The sequence below is a fragment of the Leucopleurus acutus genome, assembly GCF_964270905.1.
Source record: "Leucopleurus acutus genome assembly, chromosome: 18".
NCBI lineage: Eukaryota > Metazoa > Chordata > Mammalia > Artiodactyla > Delphinidae > Leucopleurus > Leucopleurus acutus.
This window is the reverse complement of record NC_139160.1, coordinates 7,435,828-7,456,130: the sequence shown is the minus strand read 5'-3', so window position 1 is coordinate 7,456,130 and position 20,303 is coordinate 7,435,828. Positions and strand designations below refer to the sequence as shown.

Here is a 20,303-nt window from a genome sequence, read left to right as displayed (position 1 = left end):
CTCAATCTGTATATTAAAACTCAGTAAAGTTCAATTTCCTATTTTTTAGATAGCAACATAAGATACATGTTCTTTTCTTCTCACACCCCTACGGCTCTTCTTGTACCCCTCTTTGGTGCTTTTGGAGGCCCCTGGAGAAGCTATCACTGGGGATGACTTTCTACCGGGCTAACAGGTAAGGCCCTTCCTGGTAGCTTCCTGGCTGAGGCACACAGACTGGGGGCTCCTGGCGTCGCCAGCAGGCGGCAGCCTCTGTGTTGATCTTCAGCACCTTCCACAACCCACCTCAGGCACACACAGGGCGCTGCCAGCTGGGTCAGGGAGGAAGCAGTCCTTGTAACAGAACCACAGGATTGTCTGGGCAACCTTTTAATTACAGAAAATTCCCCTCCGCTCCCCGCCCCCGCCAAAGCTCCGACCTCTCCACAGCTCTCTCCCCTCCCCTCCCTCTTCTGGCCCTCTCTCGGGGGTGGGAAAGTCACGTGGGTTTGGGAGCTGGGCGGCAGCACCCATGCAGTGGGGACCCCCAGGAGGCACCAGTCACCCACCACTCTCCTCTAGCGCCTTCGGACGTCAGGGACGCCATCTGGAGGCTGGCAGCGAAGGCCAGGCGCCAGCGAGGTGTCTTCTGAGACGCAGAGCTAGTTCACTCCTGGGGGAAATGGCAGGCACCAGGCGGCCTGGCCTGCCCCTGTTCTTCTTCATTTTCGGCAGGATGGAAACTTAGCTTCTCACCCGGTACCGAGAAATTCCGCTGCATGCAGCCCTGCGCCACTTCTCCAGACGAGCCCAGCTGTGCCCCTAAGAACACGGGGCAGCCGGTGAGAATGTAGTGATCCGGGCGGGAAGAAGCTTCTCTTTCCGAACAGGTAGAATGGTATTCACGTTCTTTTGGATTCCACGTAGGGGGAGGTTCTGGCGTTACCCCTGACGGAGGACACTGTCCTTGCCCCTCTTGCACTCTTGCACGTGGGTGTGTCTGAGGGGACCTCTCCCATCTCCCCTGCAAACAGCACAGAGGGGCTGACGGCACCGCACACACTCTCCTCCACGTCCTGTAAATGTGAACGTCTAATATGGCTTAAATCCCATCCTTACGCTTCTTCGATGGATTCTGAGAATGAACACACCGAAGGGCCGAATCTTAAGATGGAAATCTCCCTGTAAGTAGTTCAGGAAGGGATTTCCTCGGAATCAGACTGCGCAGGAGTGCTGGGTCTGAGGGGCTGGGGCCGACGGGAGACAGAGGGGCCTCGAGGGGCTGCATTTGCTTGTGCTATTCCTGCCGTTGCTTGTGTGGCCATGACTCCCACTTTGGAAGGATCTCTGGAGACATCCAAGTCACCTCCAAGCCGAGACTGAAGGCCAGCTCAGAGCTGCAGCCTCCCTTTCTCACAGGCCAATCACAGGCTCAGAGAAGCAGGTGACAGGCGGCTGGCTGAACCCTCTGTCTGAATGCGCTCAGCACAGAGGGAAATGAATGTTGGATTTGCATCCCGCATCGCACCCGCCTCCTTCACCGAGTTCTTCAGGTGTTTTCAAACAGCCTTTTCATTCGGAAGGAAAGCAGCAGAGGTGGGGAAGCCATTGCATAATTCCCCCATTCTTTCCGTTCTGGTTGCACCAGGAGACCTGGCTCAGGAAACGCACTAGAGTCCCCTCCAGACCCCATCGAGGGGACCAGAGGGGCTGCAGGCAGCTGCCAGCTGGTCCTACCTGCTGCTTCCGAAGCTGGCTGGTGAGCGATGGCTCGTTTTCCCGGCAGCCCCTCTGGACTAACGGCCCAGAAAATCGGTCAACTCCACGACTGAATGACTGGCTGAGAGGTCCCCAAACAGGCGGAGCTCCATCCCGCCATGTCACAGCCCCGCTTCCTCTCTTTACACACCAGCACTTGCTAAGATGATGAAAAGTGCCCCCAAAGTCTCCCAGGTGAAGTTCAAGCTTCCCTGGGAACCTCGCCTCCCCGGCCTTTGGAAGGTTAGCCCGGACAGACATGCAGCCCTGTGCCCATTCCCCCTCTCTGTCAGTTAGCAGTGTCAGGGTTTGGACTCACTTGGCAGTGTAGACCCGTTCAAAGGCAAGTGTCCCCGTCCTCTGGAAGCTCCACCCATTATGGGTCTTGCTTTCGTGCTCCAACTTGTGGGCAAAGAACCCTGCCAGAGGGAAAGGTTTGGATTTGGTTTATAACGGGGAACATCCACGAGCCTCGTATCCCATTATTTTACTAGAATGTTAGACGGTTCCTTAACTTGACGTCTAAAGAGCCCTAAATGTCCTCCATCAAATGTAACTGAGCAAACATTCATTCAGCAGCTCCCCTCCATTAATCACTGCATCTGGTGTTGGTGACTCAATGGTGAGTAAGACATGACCCTCACTTTCAAGGATCCGACAGTCGGAAGAAATAGACAACCAAGTAAAGAAATTACACTACAGAGTGACTCGTGCTAAGATCAGACTGAGTGAGAATACAGAGCCATCGAGGGTCCAAGGGGGCAACTTAATTCAGTGTTTGGGACACAGAAGGATTCCTAGAGGAGGTGATATTTAAGATAAGATCTGAAGAACAAGGGTGGCAAGCAGAGGAGACCACTCCACTCTAGTGTAATGGCATGTGCGAAGGTCCAGAGGCAAGAACCTCTGGGGTTCAGTACATCCAGCTTATTGGTGGTGGGGAAGTAGAACCTGGTACAATTACAAATGAGACGGAAGAGGTAGGTGGTGAATTGTTCTTTCAATGACATTTCTCTGTTATCACTTGCCATGTGCCAGACACTCAGCTTGCGTCTGAGAACAAAACACACAAAGAGCCTTGGCCTGAGGAGCTTACGTTCTGGCGAGGATACAAGAAGAGAAGACAGACCACACACAGTAAACAAAATGCAAAAATTAAAACGACACAGTGTGCCAAGCTGTGGACAAAAGAGAAGGCACAGCACGACAGGGGCCGCTGCGGGTGCAGACGGGGTGGCCGGAGGGAGCCCCAGGGAGAAAGCAGTAAGTGAACCAAGGCTGAAGAAGACGGTGGCTGAGAAGTGCCTGCCGGACTTAGCAGCGTGACCGTGACCTTGACGACAGCCACGTTAAGAGCTTCGGAATTTATTTCCATCTTGAGAGCAACAAGGAGTTACTGACAGATGTAAGTTGAGGAGTGGCATTGCCAGAAAGCCACTCTGTCTTTAGCATGGTGAGTGTTTAAAGCGGTGAGACCCAGGACAGGGGAAAGACAGAAGGGAGCTGGTTAGGGTGATGCTTGTGGGATTAAGAGATGCTGAGGGGACAGAATCTGTAGGCTGGATGGTGGGGATGGCGGGATAAAGGTCTCTCCCTCCCTCTCTCTCTCTCTCTCACCCCTTCTATTTTATTCCTTTCCTCCTATTTCAAGAGTGAGAAAGGGAAAAGTGTGATTGTCAGGGACCCACTCACAGGGTTTCTTTCCATCAACTTCCTCTTAGGCTCCTCAAAAAGACATGAAAAGGATGCCTTATCCATTGTGTACATGAATAAAAGTCTTCACGTTTTCCTTTCTGTCAAGAGTACATTCCTCTCCTAGAACTGTGCCCGTTTTGAGCAGAGCTGCAGGGCTGGCTTGTCTGAAGGCCCTCTGTTAGGCACTGGACATATGCTCCTTTATTGGGCCTGGCACCAGCTCTGTGAAGTGGGTGGTACTGTCCCCACTTTGTAGACAAGGGCCCTACGGCTCAGGGAGGTTAAATAACTTTCTCAGAGTCACTCCACTGGGGAGCAGGGAGGTTGGGATTCAACTCCAGCTGGGCATTCGAGGGCGTGTTTATCCTCCTACTGTCACATAGAAGCTCACTTCAGGGATTCCATCAACTACACAGGGTTTAAGTATCCAACTGTCCACTCTGGACGTCCCTTCTTACCATAGAATACAGTGGAAAATTCTGATCATTGTCTTTCCAGAACCCAAGGTGACACCCCTTGCCCCTGAACATGTAAACAGAGACAGTTTAAGAAAGTCTGAGGTTATTTCTGCAACCAACGGCACAGCGTGGCCATCCCTCTCCGAGTCTGCCTCTCTTCTTCCTCTCCTTGCCTGAGAACAAACCCCTTCCTCTTTTCCAAGCCTTAGCCCTCCACCTGCAACCCTGACACTGCTTCTGCCACCCTCTTCGGGTCTTTGTTCATCAGTGTTTGCCCCATTTCCTGAACCTTCAATCTCTGTTTTCCTCCTAATCCTTACCATTGAAACACACTCAGATCTTTCCTACCCTCCAAACAAAAGAGAAACAAGCCTGCCTTTAGGGTCTACCTCCCCCTCCTTCTAAGCTAAACTTGAAAGAGTTGGGCCACCTCTGTCCACTCCTCCAAACACTGACACTCCAACTCCTATTTTCCTTGACCACGTTACAGAAACTGTGCATGCAAAGACCACTCACACACTTCTCTTGGCTGGCTGCTAACATCAGGCCAAACCAGAGAGACAGAGAGAGACACGGAGAGAGAAGGCTGCAGCAGTCCCACATGCTGGGCTCTGCTGGCTACTCTACCTATGTTAATTATCCCAGGCAATACCTTCAGCCATCACACATAGAAGATATTAGTAACTCCATCTCTGTTGAGGAAACTGGTGGTCAGAGAAGGTAAATAACTTTCTCAGGATCACATAAAAAGCTCTTGAGAGTTTCATTAAGTTAGTACGAGCCAGCAGCGTGATACGAAAGAACAATCCACACATCCATTATTCTAACAGAACTGCTGTCTGAATCTCGGGAACGGTTTCCCTCCATGGAAAACACCCACCTGCACCTTAGAAAGAACATGGCAAGTTGGGGAGTGGGGTAGGAGGGGGAACCCAATGACAAGGGACTCTGGAAACCAAGTCATATGAGGAATGATACATTGAAGAAGGGATGTTACAGGTGACTTTGTAAACACAGCAGCAGCAGGCACAGTCTAAGCTTTTCCAAAGAACAGACACACCAGTGGATAGAAATTATAAGGCAGCAGATTTCAGTTCCATATAAGAGAGAACTTCCTGAGTAGTGAGCGTTTGAATGAATGAATTCAAGACAAAATACACTGTGTAAAGGTTTACCCTTTGGAGCAGGTTTGAGTCCCAGTTTCACCATTACTGGCTCTGGAACCTCCAACCAATGGTCTAACCTCTCCAAGCTCCACTTTGCTTACCTGTGAATTAAGCCAGGACATGGAAGCAACCTAGGTGTCCACTGACAGGTGAATGGATAAAGAAGACGTGGCACATATATACAATGGATATTACTCAGCCATAAAAAGAAACGAAACTGAGTTATTTGTAGTGAGGTGGATGGACCTAGAGTCTGTCATACAGAGTGAAGTAGGTCAGAAAGAGAAAAACAAATACCGTATGCCAACACATATATATGGAATCTAAAAAAAAATGCTTCTGAAGAACCTAGGGGCAGAACAGGAATAAAGACACAGACGTAGAGAATGGACTTGAGGACACGGGGAGTGGGAAGGGTAAGCTGGGATGAAGTGAGAGAGTGGCATGGACATATACACACTACCAAATGTAAAATAGATAGCTAGTGGGAAACAGCCGCATAGCACAGGGAGATCAGCTCGGTGCTTTGTGACCACCTAGAGGGGTGGGATAGGGAGGGTGGGAGGGAGACGCAAGAGGGAGGAGATATGGGGATATATGTTTATGTATAGCTGATTCACTTTGTTATACAGCAGAAACTAACACACCATTGTAAAGCAATTATACTCCAATAAAGATGTTTTTAAAAAATTAAAAATAAAAAACAAAGAAATATAATACTATATACTTCATAGGGTGCAAGGATTAAATGAGATAATATTATGCCCAGCACCATACTTGACACAAAGCAGATTCTCAATACACTTAACAATGGGAAGGGCAAGGCCAGTGCGTTGTGAGCCCTCCGTCAGGGGAGTGTTCAGTAGGGGCTCTTGAGGATGCTGTAAAGAAGATTTCTGCTGTCACCATTCAGGCCTCCGCGCACGAGGCCCAGGTCCCTCCCGCAGCTCACCCTCTCCTCCCAGTCTAATTAGTTTGGCTTCCTATGGAAATCACTCTCTCTAAATCTGTGTTTCCCAGGTTTGCTTCATGGCCAAGCTGCTGGCACCTTGGCCAAGAAGTTGGAGGCCCTCTGGGTGCTACGCATAGGAAATCCATCTCTCTACACTCCCTGCGAAACCAGGCTTTGGCAGTTCTGGTCCAGGTCTCTTGGAACGAGGTACTCTAAACTTGGTCTGCATTTCCAAACGTGGGTTCTGCTGGATCAAGCTGGAAGAGGGCCACGAGCTCAAAGATCCTGATGACTAACGAGCGTCTGGGAGGCAGAGGAGGAGGTTCCACCAGGCGGGTGGGCTCTGGCCCTTCCCCTGGGGAATCGGGCTTACACAGTGTACCGAGAGCGCAGAGCTCTCCAACACTGTCACAGACACGGGGACTGACCTCCTTGTCTTGGGACAAAGACAGAGTGTGCCATGCCTGGCAGCAACATGTGAATAGTTCCTAAAGCTAACAGAAAGGGCATCCAATGTAACTGGGGTGGGACAGAGTTTCTGCATATTTTCCGCACTCAATAAGGTAGACCCGTGGCTGCAACATCGAGGTTAATTAGAATTGCAAAGAGAAGTTCTGGACCTACATTTGGACCTTTTTGTTTGCCTAAAAACTCAACGGTTAAAACAGGTAGAGGTGTTACCTTCCAAGTCATTTGCATTGTTCTTGTTTCCCTGCACGGGCACATTTAACAGTTAGAAACAAAAAGTCCTCACAGGGTGATCTCAGCATCACATGGGAGCCCTGGTCTCTGCCTCAGAGGGGAGCAGGGCTGATCCTAAGCCTCTGAGAGGGAGGGGAGGGCTCCTTCTGTGGCTTCAAAAGGGCAGCAGCATGTCTTCTCCCCCGAGCACGGGTGGGACAACGCTGTGAAAGGGAATTGGGGGGATTGGATGGGGAGGGACAGAGGCTGTGATGCTGGGGCCATGCTGTCCACACCGCTATACATGCGCTCCAATCATCTGTGTGCCCAGGATGAAAAGTCTCCAGCCCAAAGCAGTAGCTCGTCCACACTTGTCTCTCCCCCACCAGGAAGCCTCTTCAGTTCACGGGACCGTGTCAGGGAGAACACTGTGCCTGTCGTTATCTATCTGAAATGGCTGGCCGAAAGACTGCGGTTCAAACTCAGACATGTGGCCATCTGTAATCTCTCCTCCCACTTTGCACCAAAGAAGAAGACTTAATCTCACCTGCCAAAAATAATTAGAAATCTCACCGTCCACCTCAAGTCTGCTCCGGGTTTGCTGTGCTTCTATGGAAAAGCCCGGGACCCCCTGGACAGACCAGGGCCAGGTCCTGGGGCATCTCAGGAGAGATGAAAAGAGTCTGTTCTCACGGGAGGAGACCCTCCAGCTTCCCCCGACTCAGCCTGGACCAACAGGGAGCAGCTCAGGGTGCACTCGAACCTCTGCTCAGCCCCATCTGCACAGGCGGCCGAGGGGACCCTGGCTCCCGTCCACTGTCACCGAGATTGACAGGTATCCGGGGGAGGGCCGGAGGGGGAGAGCTGAACAAGCAGCGCCCGCCTGCACCCATACAACTGCCTCCACGGGCACCGGAAGCATCACTGCAGGCTTCCTGCTTACCGCCTGCCCATCTTTTCCTGCCAGCCTTTCCTTTCCTGGGAGGCAGGAACCTAGCTTTCTTGTTCACTGCTACATCCTCATGGACGCGGGACCCTTCCTGGACAGAGCAGGGTCCCTGTGGGTGTATGCAGGTCGAATGAATGAATCCCTCGGTGACTGACAAGACGAAGGGAGCCCCAACATGAAACAGCAATGGCCTGAGACTGTGGCAGCCTCAACCGGCCTCTCTTGTGTGAGATTTAGAATGAAAATGTTTGGGACAGAAAACTGCCAAGTGCTGTTCCGGACACCAAGGGGGGAAAGTGGCGGGAGGGCTGGTGGCGGTGGGATGAACTGGGAGATTGGGATCGACATATATACACTGATATGGATAAAATAGATAACTAACAAGAAGCTTCTGTATAAAAAATAAATAAAATAAAATTCAAAAATGATAAACAAAACGTGTTGTTCCACGGAGGAAACATCTCGGAGTATGCAGAGTTGGCCACTCTCTGGTGCGGGGAGACCACGGGCAGCCTTCCCCATCACCAGCCTCTGTCCACACTCGAGTTGGGGGAAAATATCCGAATATGCCCAATTGATTGAACACCCGAGTTTCCAAAGTGTGCCAGGGTGTGAACATTCAGTAATTACCATTAAGTTACAGCGCCGCCCTTCGCCATTCCTCTCCTTTTTTCTCTATCTTCGTAAACTGCAAAGCCCAAAGACACTGTCCGTACTGATAGAGAGAGCCTGAGGCAGTCCTAGCTCAGAACTTTAAAGAGAAAGTTCTACCCAGTCCTGGCATTTTCAGTTCTAGGTCTCTTGCTTGGTTTAAGTGATAGCAGAGTTAATGGAAATGCAAACCCCAAACAAGAAAATCCTCCCCGGTCCGTCTCTCCCTTTATGTACGTAATGCCTACCAAAAAATGCTTCAAAATTTACGCATTGCTAGAGAAAAAGAAAGTATTGCAAAGGACATGTTTCTTCAAAAGAAAAAAAAGAAAGCAATACCGAGGTAAAATAATGTTAAGGTGAAATCCCCCTCACACCACACAAATTTCCTTTTTTTTAGCCTACAGGTGACAGGTGAAGAGCGCCCAGCTGCAATTAGTAGAACCCAGCATCTGGGTAAACATATATCTGATTGTCCCTTTCCAGCCTTCCTGCCCTCCAACTGGTCTCTGGCCACAGTAATTCATAGTTAAAATGCTGATTGCAGACACTCCAGTGACGGTTTTTTACACAGTTTGCTGCCCTGGCTCTACAGACGTGATTAATCATCCCCATTAAAGCGAAAGAACGATTGGGAGAAGGAAAAACCTAAATTCATGCAGAAAGGCACAAACCCCTCTACATTCAAACAAAGACACAAATACACATAAAGACAAAAGTGTACACACACACACACACACACACACACACAACTGTGTAAGCCTGACTTTCAAACAACTACAAACAAACTCTACCCTGAGGGAGGGGATTCCCTTACCGTTCTGGACTACACTGATGAGGGTGACGATGGCCAGCAGGACAATATTGCCCAGGGTTTCGTAATCCATGTTCGTTTCAGGCTCCCAGCAAGGACTGATCAGCTCTGTGGCACCCCAGGCCCGCACTGTGCAGGAAGGGGAAGTGAGGGCTGGACTCTGCCTTTCATCATTAGAATTTCCAAAGGTCCCAGCGCTTCTTCTTCTTCTTCTTTTTTTTTTAAATAGCCACCAAAGTACCCTGGCTCAGCGTGTCCTGCCAGAAGAAGCAGGGCTCAGGAGACAGGCAGGAAGGGAAGAAAAAGTGAAGCATGTTTTTTATTTATTGAGCACCTAAAAGGTCTGTGTCCAGAGTACTGTCTTTCTTTCTTTCCTTGACTTCCTCTGAAAAAAATAACTACTTGACACGTGGCGGGGTGCAGAGTAGCAACCAAGTAATAAGCCCCGGATGAATGAATGAATGATGATGAGGTGGACGGCTGATGCCTCTGTTTCCACAGGAAACAAGCAACAAGAGAATTAAAACTAAACCAAAGAACTTAGATAAGGAGCAGAAAGACGGTCACCTAGGAAAACTTCCACACAGGAAGGACTGTTAACCACTGGCTTCTCTGAGGTAATTACTGAGCTACTTCCCTGGAATCTTCTCAGCATAATAATAAGAGTAGAGAGAAGGTGTAAGAGGGAACCTGCTGAGTGAGGTGGGTGGTGGCCTGGCATCTTATAGGACAGTTTTCTGCCCTCGGAAGTTACAGAGAAAATGCAAGGTTCTACAAACTTCATCCCAGCCTCAACATCTATTTGGCAGTGATGGAGAAGAGCTTTTATCAAAACCTCACTTCGAAAGAAAACATTGGGGGACTTCCCTGGCAGTCCCGTGGTTAAGATTCCACGATCCCAATGCAGGGGGCACGGGTTCGATCCCTGGTCGGGGAACTAAGATCCCCGCATGCCACACAGCCAGAAACAACAACAACAAAAAGAAAGAAAGTAGAAAGAAAGAGAACATGGGCCACTCTAGTTAGTGGCAGCAGGATTTGCATCTTGCTGTGGGAGAGGCCAGCGTGGGGAAGAGATCACACAGTCCTCATACCTAAGGCAGCTGAGGCCAGCTTGAGTGAAAGAGGTCCATGGGGGTCCATGGAGGACCGAAGCGCTTGGAGCTTGGATGCACAGAGGCCAGTAGCAAGGGCAGCCCTGGCTGGTCATGATGCTCTTGAGAACTCTCGCTGAGTGCCTGGGGCACTTCACAACGTGTGGAATCTTTACAGGATTGCTTAGGGGCTGGGCGCTGGCAAGATTTGTGTGTTCACCTCAACGAGATCTCATTTGTAGTCAGGGAACGCTTAGGTCCCAGTAGACAAGGGGTCTGGTCCCCATAAAGTGTTAGCCCTTCTAAGACCCCTGCTGTCTTAGTGACAGTGCATCAGAAGTGAAGGCCAGGCTCCTTGAAAAGTACTCTAGTTGCAAACAATAGAAACTTAGCTCAAGCTAGCTTGGGCAAAAAAGGGAAATTTATTGACTCAAAGAATCCAAGGAACTGAACAACCAAACACTGAAAAGAGCAGAGATGAGGTTGGGCCTCTCAAACGGAGTTCTCTGTCTCAATCTCTCTCTTTCTCTCTCCACTTTCTCACAACTCAGCAGCCATGTTCTCTCTGCAGACCAGTTTTCTCCACACAGTGGAAAATACCTCCACCTCCAACTCTGGAGTTTTACGTCTTACAGCTCTGTCACCTGTAAAGGGCTGACTCTTCTCAGTGAACTATTAGGACAATCCCATTGGCCCCAGGCTGGTCAGATATCTACTCCTAGGACCACCAGACAGCAGGAAAATGAAAGGACCTGGTGCTTTCCACAGTTGTCACGTGGTTGAGGGACACTGTTCCATAAAGAAAGACTGGGGCAGGGTAGGGGTGGGGTGAGGAGTGCCCGATGCGTCTGCTGCCGTGTTGTGACTGTTCACCACTTATAATCCCAGATTGTAAACGCCCAGCTTTAAAGAATTCTCTGTATCTTACAGCCTGATGTCTTTAAGGCTCATCCTGACCTCCTTCTGCTCCAGTGTTAATGTCTGTGGCGTCTGAGTTTGCGCAGGCACACAGAAAACAGCATCAACAGAATCCTACGCAGTCAGCCCAGGGCGTCTGTGGCGATCTTGCCAGGTGTCAGGAACGCAGGAAAGCAGGAAGGAGCAGCCTCTCCGGCTTGTTCCCCGAGCCTCAGGAGGCCCGCAAACAGGATGGGGCGCGGGGTCGCGGAGCGGAATGCCCAGCCAGCTCCACTTTATAGAAAGCTGAGAAGGCGCCTGGGAAGAGGGTCACTCTTCGCGTGGTGGGACCTACACGTCTGAGCTCCCGGAGACACGCCGCCCGGGCGGGGCGCGCGTACCGGTGGAGCGAGTCCACTTCACCCAGGAGGAGAGCGTTTTAACAGTCAGCCGAGCTGGCCATTAAATTACAGCGTGCACATTAAGATTCTGGCTGCGGCTACAGAGGAGCACTTATCAGAGGTGAAGCCTCTGGAAATGCCATTCATGTCAACAGAGAGCTGCTGAGACAGAACAGAAAGAGAGGGACGCCAGGGGCACGGGGGAGGAGCGCCAGGGAGCGCGAGGGGCGCAGCGGCCCGCGCCGGATGCCGAATTCCTAACAGAACGGTCTCCTGGCCTGGAGCCGGCCCTGGTCCGGCCAACAACAGACCAGACCCATTCTGGACCCAAAGCCCTGAGCAGCTGTGTCCTGGGGACCTGGCTTGTGCATGTGCTGTTCAACACACCGCTCTGGGGACAGAAAATCCCTCCCATTGCCCAAAAGAGGAGACTGCGCTGCAGAGCGGTTAAACCACAGGAAGCAAGGGGCAGACCTAGGATTCAAAACCAGGCCTGTCTAGCTTCAAAGTCTGGGGTGTTAACCACCCCGAATGCTGCTTCTGGAATAGTTTTCAGAGCTTGGGGCCCCTCCTTCTGCATCCAAATCTGGCAATCCCCTCAGGGGCTACTGAAATGACCAATGGCTGCTCAGCCCCTAAAGAGATTTTTTTTTTTAAGAAAAGAAAGAAATTAACATATTTCCGGACACCTGACCATTAGTAAAGGTAGTTGAACGAGAAAGAGCCCACAGGTCCCGGCTGTAGGCCCAACACCCTCTCCTCCCGGACCCCTGCTCCCAGCGTCCTCGGTGCTGACACAGACACTGCACTTATCCACGTGTGACAGGTTAGTTGGACAAATGCGCTGGGAGTAGGGAAGAATAATTAGCACGTTCATTAATTAGAGTGCAGTTAGTAGCTTGGCTGTAAAGACAACCATTTGTCAACAGAGATCAGGACAGCCGGGGCCAAGCAGCGACTTGGGGGCAGCAATTCACGGAAGGCGGTGGCACTGACCAGCTGCTATTAAAATCCATGGGAGCTGCGGCTCATCCACTTAGCGTCAGCGCGCCTCCATCACCATGGTAACACGGGCCCACTTCAGGCAACAACATTCATGCATCCTTCATCTCACCACGGGTGGGTGGCGTGTTGCCATTTCATGACGTCTCTCGCCTTCACTTTCTGGCCAAGGAGGATTTCCCCGCACATAAACGTTGGGAGTGAGGGAGAGGGCGCAGAATGCCCCCAGGCTGCGGGTCAACTCTAGAGGGGCATGCAGATATAGGCCAGGTCTGTAGGCACACACTGGAGGTGGCTACAGAGCAGTTCCTTTTAATTTCAGTTAATCTAAAGAATATTCAGACCTGGAATTTCCCTGGCGGTCCAGTGGTTAGGACTCTGCTCTTCCACTGCAGTGGGCAGGGGTTCGATCCCTGGTTGGGGAGCTAAGATTCCGCAAACTGCACGGCGTGGCAAAAAAAAGAATATTCAGACCAGTATTGATCTGAATGAGAAGTGATAGGAGCAAAGATCAGGCCACAGTTTGTTCCAGATGTCATACATCGGTAGTCTCCAAGAGAACCAATCAGCCTGGTTAAAGTGTCCTGTCTTCTTCCCCGACCACAATCAGATGGCCTTTCTTTATATGAACAGCCCGCAGTTCCGAACCGAATTGAGTTAGATAGAGATGAGTCCTCGTGCCTTATACAGATGAGGAAATTGAGGGGTAGTGAGTACGCTACAACCTCAATGCTACCGATAAAAGTCCACGCATGCCCGGGGCACTGAGCTAGATGCCTCACAAGTCAAAATGACATGTACAGATATGACCTCAGTTCTCTAGAAGCTCAAGTTACAGGCTGATAATACCAGTGCAAGGAAACAAATAGAAGCAGAAATCCGTGGGCTGCAAGAAACGAAGATAGTATATCCGGAAAGCTGCTTTCTCTCTTGTCACAAACATGCAACACAGTGTACTGTTATGAGTTTAAGAGGAAAGTTAAGCAAGTAACCCACGAGTGCAGAAGACATCATGTTGTGTTCTATGTACAAAAACAGAGGTTAGACATAGATTCCTTCGCCCAACTATCAGCGTCATCTGCCTTATAGACTCACCAAGGAAAGGAGATCAGAAATGGTATGACCTGACTTGGGAAAGTTCAGTTCTAATAGTATTAAAACTTGCGATGCTCATATATGCTCAGCTGATTTTTGACAAAGTGATTCAATGAGGAAAGGAAAGTCTCTTCAATAAAGGGCACTAGAACAACTGGATATTCATATGGGGGGGAAATGAATCTTGACCCTGCCCCCAAATCACACAAAATATAACTAGAAATGAGTCTTTAACCTAAACATAAAAACTAAAATTATAAAGCTTCTAGAAGAAAATATAGGAGAAAGTCTTTGTGACTATGAGGAAGGCAAAGATTTTTTAGATAAGACACAGAAAGTGTGAGCTATGTAAGGGAAAAACATCAATAAATTCGACTTCATCAAAATTGAAAACTTCTGCACTTCAGAAGACCATTAAGAAAATAAAAATGCAAGCCACAGACAGGGAGAAAATATGTGTAATATATAAATCTGATGAAGGACTTAAAACCAGAATATATAAGGAACTTATTTTCAGCCAACGATAAGAATATAAACAACTCATTTTAAAAATGGGTAAATGACTTGAACAGATATTTCAAAAAAAGAAGATAGATAAATAGCCCAGAAGTGCATGAAGAGATGCTCAACATCATTAGCCATCAGGGAAACGCAAATTAAAACCACAATGAGATCCTACTATAAAGCTCTTAGAATGCTTAGCAAGGATGTGGAGCAGGTGAAATTCTAATCTGTAACTGGTGAGAGTGTAAAATGCTAAATGTAAAAATGGCAAAATATAAATCAAAACACATTGGAAAAAGCTTGGCAGCTTCTTAAAAAGCTAGATACACACTTACTATTACCTAGCAATTCTTAGGTATTTTTCCAAAAGAAGTAAAAACATATGTCCTATATCAGCAGGGGTTCAACCAGAGAAGCAGAACCACTAGAGACTCTCTCTCTATATATATATGTGTGTGTGTGTGTGTGTGTGTGTGTGTGTGTGTGTGTGTGTGTGTGTTATAGGGGTATGACCTAACACAATTGTGTGGTTAAATAGTCTGTGTGCACGTGTGTATTTGCTTCTAGGGCAGATGTAACAAAGTACCGCAACTGGGTGCCTTAAAACCACAGAAGTTTATTGTCTCACAGTCGTGGAGAGCAGAAGTCCAAAACCAAGTTGTTGGCAGGGCCACGTTGCCTCTGAAACCTCCTTGCTCACGCAGTTTACTTGTGGCCTCAGGCACTGCTCCAGCCCAGTCTCTTATACGCATACCCCTTGCATTTGATGATGGAATGTGGCTCTGGGAGCCCAACTTTCTGGCTTGGGTCAGATGACACTCAGTTCACTATGGACAGCTCAGTTCACAAGCTACTATGATGGCCCATGGTGAAGAGTCAGCATTTAGTACCAAGAGCAAGCCAGGTGTTTCTTAAAAGGAGAATAGTTATCTTCGGAGGATAACATAGCTTGGCTCCAACATCCTAAGGAGCTATGCTAGGATTCACCTGGAGAGGCCTGCCAAAGGCTCCAAACCGCATCTTCCTACCTACCACCACCAGTGACCTCCCAACAGTACTTCAACCGCCACTGAATCGCACTGTATCAGCAGAGTCTTTACGCTCACGTGACAGAGCAGCTTTCACAGCAGGCTGCATTTGTATGCAAAGGGAAGATCACGATGCGCTTGATGAGCTGAAATGTTTTTCGTTTAGCTGGAAACCAGACTGAAGAGGTGGTGTGAGAGGGGCCTGGGGAGCCCCGTCACAAAGGGCCCTGCCAGTGCCATCAGCAAGTGTCAAGGGAACTCTCTGGTGGTCCAGTGGTTAGGACTCCACGCTCCTGCTGCCAAGGGCCTGGGTTCAATCCCTCGTCAGGGAACTAGAAGCCCACAAGCTGCGCGGGGTGGCCAAAAATGACATAAAATAAAATAAGAAGTTTTGAAATGATCCCAGAGGCAAAGAGAAGCCACTCGAGGATATTAAGAGGATTGTCTCCCAGCTGTATTTGCATTTTGGAAGATCACGCTGGCTACAGTACGGAGAGCAAGTTGGAGGAGCCAGCATGGAGACGGGAGAGCAGCTGGGGGTCCGTTCCAGAGATCTATGGAGAAAAATGGCTTCGGGCACAAGATGGTGGATATGAGCGCTATTAAATAGTAACTATGAGGTTTAGTGAGGGATGGGGGATAAGGAAGAGAAGACAAGTGTGATTCTCAGATTTCTGACAACATTCTGGGTCTGGATGAGTGTGGGCGCAATTCCCTGAGAAGTTCCTCTCGAGACCCTTTCACTATCATCATTCTTATGGTACCTCATCAGGGGTCATTTGGGCACGTAGCTGAAGGCCCCAGTGCTTGGTTGACTTTGGCTCTTCTTGAGTGAATTTTGATAAGCATCATAGCTCCCAAATGATCCACTTGGCCGTACTATTGAGATACAGCAAATTTAAACTTGATGGCAGAGGTACGTGTATTAAACATGAATGCCCATTTCCTATGGTCTCCTGACAGGAGTAGAGGGAGGTGTGCCCGGCTATCAGAAGGAAGGCGTATGGGGTAGACTCAACAAAGAGTCCATGAACCCCGTGTGATGACTGGAGAACTGAATTACAAGCTTCATCTCCCCCCAGATACACGGCCACAGGGGGTTCCCAGCTCGAGATTAGAGGTGAAGCATCCACACTGAAGTTCAACTCCTACAACCGAAGAGCATCTGTGCCCACAGAGAAGTGGGGAGAGAAATGAGAATGGCGGTTGTGTTCGCTGGAGGATTCCCTCAGGGTGCAGACACCCCATTCTCTTAGGGATCAGTAGGCAGAAGGGAGAAGAACTCCTTTGTTTGTTGTTCTGTCTTTATTGACAGAAATTATGCAACAAGCGAGTACACAGAACTCAAACCAAATGACTGGGCATTCGAAGATTCAAAAGTTAAGATTCTTCCTCTGGCAAAATTACCCTGACCACATTAACAGAGTATATACAGCATTAAAGTGTTTTTGTTCCTGTTTTCCTTTCAAATAAACTTGCTGAAAACATTACTATTTGTGGTGTTAAATGGATTTCATAACTAATATAGGATGTGGCTAAATCCCTATTACTGTGATAATTTTAATTGAATTTCCTGACTCTTACATGCTTAATTGTCAACTTTTAACACTGCATTAAACATGAGGTTCCAATGTTATTACTATGAAATGCTCACATTCCCCACGACTGTGATTATATTTTGCTTATCATTCCTGAATGTTGTATTGTCTATTTAAAAGATATGTTTACTGCATTAGAAGAAAAACAGATGTTCTCACATATCCTGAGAGATATTATAATTTACACTGTATACGAAGGGTGGTGAGAACCACTTAGAGATCTTCTTAGGTGGCTAAGTTTTCAGTAATCCACAGCATCTGATTTTCTCTGTCATATTATAAAGTTAGAAAAAAAGTCTGTGATATTATAAAGTTAGAAAAAAATGCCAATCACATTTTCCAAATGCAAACATATTTTTAAAGCAACTATGGGACTTCCCTGGTGGCGCAATGGTTAAGAATCCGCCTGCCGATGCAGGGAACATGGGTTCGAGCCCTGGTCCGGGAAGATCCCACATGACACAGAGCAACTAAGCCATGCAACGCAACTACTGAGCCCATGCGCTGCAACTACTGAAGTCCACATGACTAGAGCCCGTGCTCCACAACAAGAGAAGCCACCGCAATGAGAAGCCCGCGCACCACAATGAAGAGCAGCTCCCGCTCGCCGCAACTAGAGAAAGTCTATGCGCAGCAACGAAGACCCAACACAGCCATAAATAAATAAATAAATAAATAAATATACTTTTTTAAATCCCTTTAAAAAAAACGTATCTTTAAAAAGAAGAAAAACAAAGCATTTGAACCACAGCCCTATTGTTCTCTGTGTTTGAATCACATTCACCAGTTAGAACTGACACAGTGTTATCAACAAAACATCGCAAACAGTCACTCCTCACTCGACCTGGAGCTTGTCCGTTAACGGCACCATGAACTATGACACGGCAAAGACAACCCTAAGCAATTCAAGCAAGTTTAACAGAGAATATTCACTAAACGCCATCTGATTCTTTGAACTGCCCTAAAAAGCCTGGTCATTGTATGCAGGATTGTAACAAGACCTGTTCTCTGAAGTGTACACAAACAGGAAGAGATAAGGAGGAATGAGGGCGAGGCTTGAGGAACATTTGTTGAATGCAACTAAGTGCAAGCGACCGCAGCACATTATTTAATCTTGATAGCAACCCTCTGAAGAGGCACTGTTGTCCCATTTTACAGCTGGGGACACTGAGGCTGAGAGAGGTCACATGAGCATGTGGTGAAGCTGAAATCCTAGCCTAGGCTTGTTTGACTCTAGGGAATCATAATAATAACAATAAATACTAACATTTATTGGTTGTTTTCTATGTGTGCCAGATACTTTCCTGAGCACTTTATATCCATTATAACCCTTAATTCTTACAAAAAGACTTTGTCACCCTTCTCGGTTGTGACCATGTCACAGATGAGCGAACTGAGGAAATTTTCGGTCACTTTCCCACCATCGTACAGCCCACCGAGAGCAGAGACGGGCCTCAGACCCGGGATAGTGTGACTCCAAGCCCATGGGGTTTCACCACAGTCTGCTCTGCATTGATAGGGGAAGGGACAGCAGGAAACAGGTACCATGGCAACAGTAAGAAGGGGCAACTTGATGGCAAGAGAAGAAAAAAGAAAAGAATTGAGAAGCAACCGGAGCACAAAAATGAAGCTGCCCAGGCTGAGGTGTCCGAAAGATGCGGCTGTCACTCAGGATGAGGGCAGGAGTGTGGGGGAGGGGAAGACTGTGAGGCCGTGGCCACATGTTCAGTGAACCTGGGGGAGGGACAGTAGGGAGGTCAGGGGGCAGCTAGGAATATAGGGGGAGGGGGCTGTCATGACCTCAAGGCTCAGGGATTTCACGGGAGTTCTGGAAGCTGCATTGGGAAGCCAGGTCCACCTGATCCCACCTCGTGATGCGACCTCAAGCCGCTGGTGTGGCCCCACAGGTCTGCTTATGGTTGCAAAGCATGTAAAGACTAGCCCAGACCCTGTGAAACTGACAAAGGAGCATGTCTCCCAGTGGGGTTCCCCCGGCCCCTGGGGATCGCCTCCTCTGGGCTGGTAGCTCTCATCACTCCAACACCACAGGCCCAGTGACTCGGACCCCTGCAGGCAGCTCAGCTCTGATGGGGGGGGCGTAGCCTTGATGTCACGAGCTGACAGATGTTGCCCCCAGCTCAGCATCACAGAGATCAGGCCCTTAAATGCTGACATTCCTATTTGACTACGACCATATATTTTTCTCATCACTTTGAATGTTGCATTTGGTAGCCAGGAAGGGATCATCTTAGAAGTCAGGGGCCACTTCCCTGAACGTTAGCTCCTGAAAAGAAGCCCAAGAGCAGAAAGGGATGCTGTGTTACAGAAGGAAACTCGACAGGGAGCTTTCCAAACTGTTCTGGCCTCGAAACACATCCTGCTGGATGGGCCCCTCCCACCATGAGGATGGCTTCCACGGGGGCTCAAGCCAGGAGGAGCCACTGGGGCAGGGCAGCAGGGCGCCTGGACCACTTCCCACCCCATAAGTCACGTCCCAGCCTCCCTGGCCCACCTACAGGCCTTGGAGGTTACTGCCGCCTTTTCCTCTGCATGTACTGACAGGGAGGCCTCTAGGCTCAGGAGAAAGTAAGGCTAGGCATGGAGATATTCTCTGCCCCCAGTGCTCGAGAAGGCCCTCACCACCTTCACTCTGGCCCGTGCCCTGGGGCACAACTATGTGGTCTTACAATGTTTCTTAGAATAAAAGCTAACATATAGGGCTTCCCTGGTGGCGCAGTGGTTGAGAGTCTGCCTGCAGATGCAGGGGACACAGGTTCGTGCCCCGGTCTGGGAGGATCCCACATGCCGCAGAGCGGCTGGGCCCGTGAGCTATGGCCACTGAGCCTGCGCGTCTGGAGCCTGTGCTCCGCAACGGGAGAGGCCACAACAGTGAGAGGCCCGCGTACCGCAAAAAAAAAAGCTAACATATAGCAAATTGCAACACATGCACCAGACACTGTACCAAGTGCTTTTCATCCAATGCCTCGTTTAACATGGACAAAACCCTATTGTTATCGCCCTTTTTACAGATGAGGAAATTGAAGCTCAGAGAACCCCAGTCACTTGACTAAAGTCACAAAGCAAATAAAAACATGGTACTCAAAGCCAGACCCCTCGACTCCAAAGCCAGTGAAACTTAGTTACTTTTTCTGGAGGCCCTGGAGGCTCAGGCAACCCGTCCATGGCGCACATCAACCTGGGGAAGGAGCAAGGTGGCAAAGCCAGGGGTGAGGGCAGCCCTGCTCCAGCCTGTGAGCCACAGCCAATCGAGAAGTGATCTGACCACACGGTGCCCTCTCCCCAGCCAAGGCACAGTCTCTCACAACCTTGATGCAAGTCCCAAAAGGGGAACCCAGCACAGTACCACAGTGAGTAATGATGATGCTGGGAGGGGCACTGCTCACAGAGTAAGATGAATTTCCCAACAGGAACCACAGCCTGTAAGCTAAGTGGAGACATTCTGCCCAGGGCCCAGGGCCCAGTGGCAAGCTGGCTTCTCAGAGGCCACAAAAACCCCCAACAGAACCTCCTACCAATGCTCCCCAAGTCTACCATCCTCCCGCCCAAAGCATCGTGAGAGC

The 20,303-nt window shown here is 49.2% G+C and overlaps 1 protein-coding gene across 1 annotated transcript in view; it reads right to left on the bottom strand.

Annotated features, from left to right (window-relative positions):
• The window catches only part of ALOX5AP (arachidonate 5-lipoxygenase activating protein), a 30,883-nt gene extending 21,332 nt beyond the window's left edge, over positions 1–9,551 (bottom strand). The window contains exons 1-2 of the mRNA XM_082859382.1: positions 9,107–9,551; positions 2,057–2,156 (exon numbers count right to left, since the gene is read on the bottom strand). Of these exons, the coding sequence (XP_082715508.1) occupies positions 2,057–2,156; positions 9,107–9,176 (170 nt within the window). The 5' untranslated portion in view covers positions 9,177–9,551. The remainder of the gene's footprint in view (positions 1–2,056; positions 2,157–9,106) is intronic.
• Between the last annotated feature and the right edge of the window lie 10,752 nt (positions 9,552–20,303).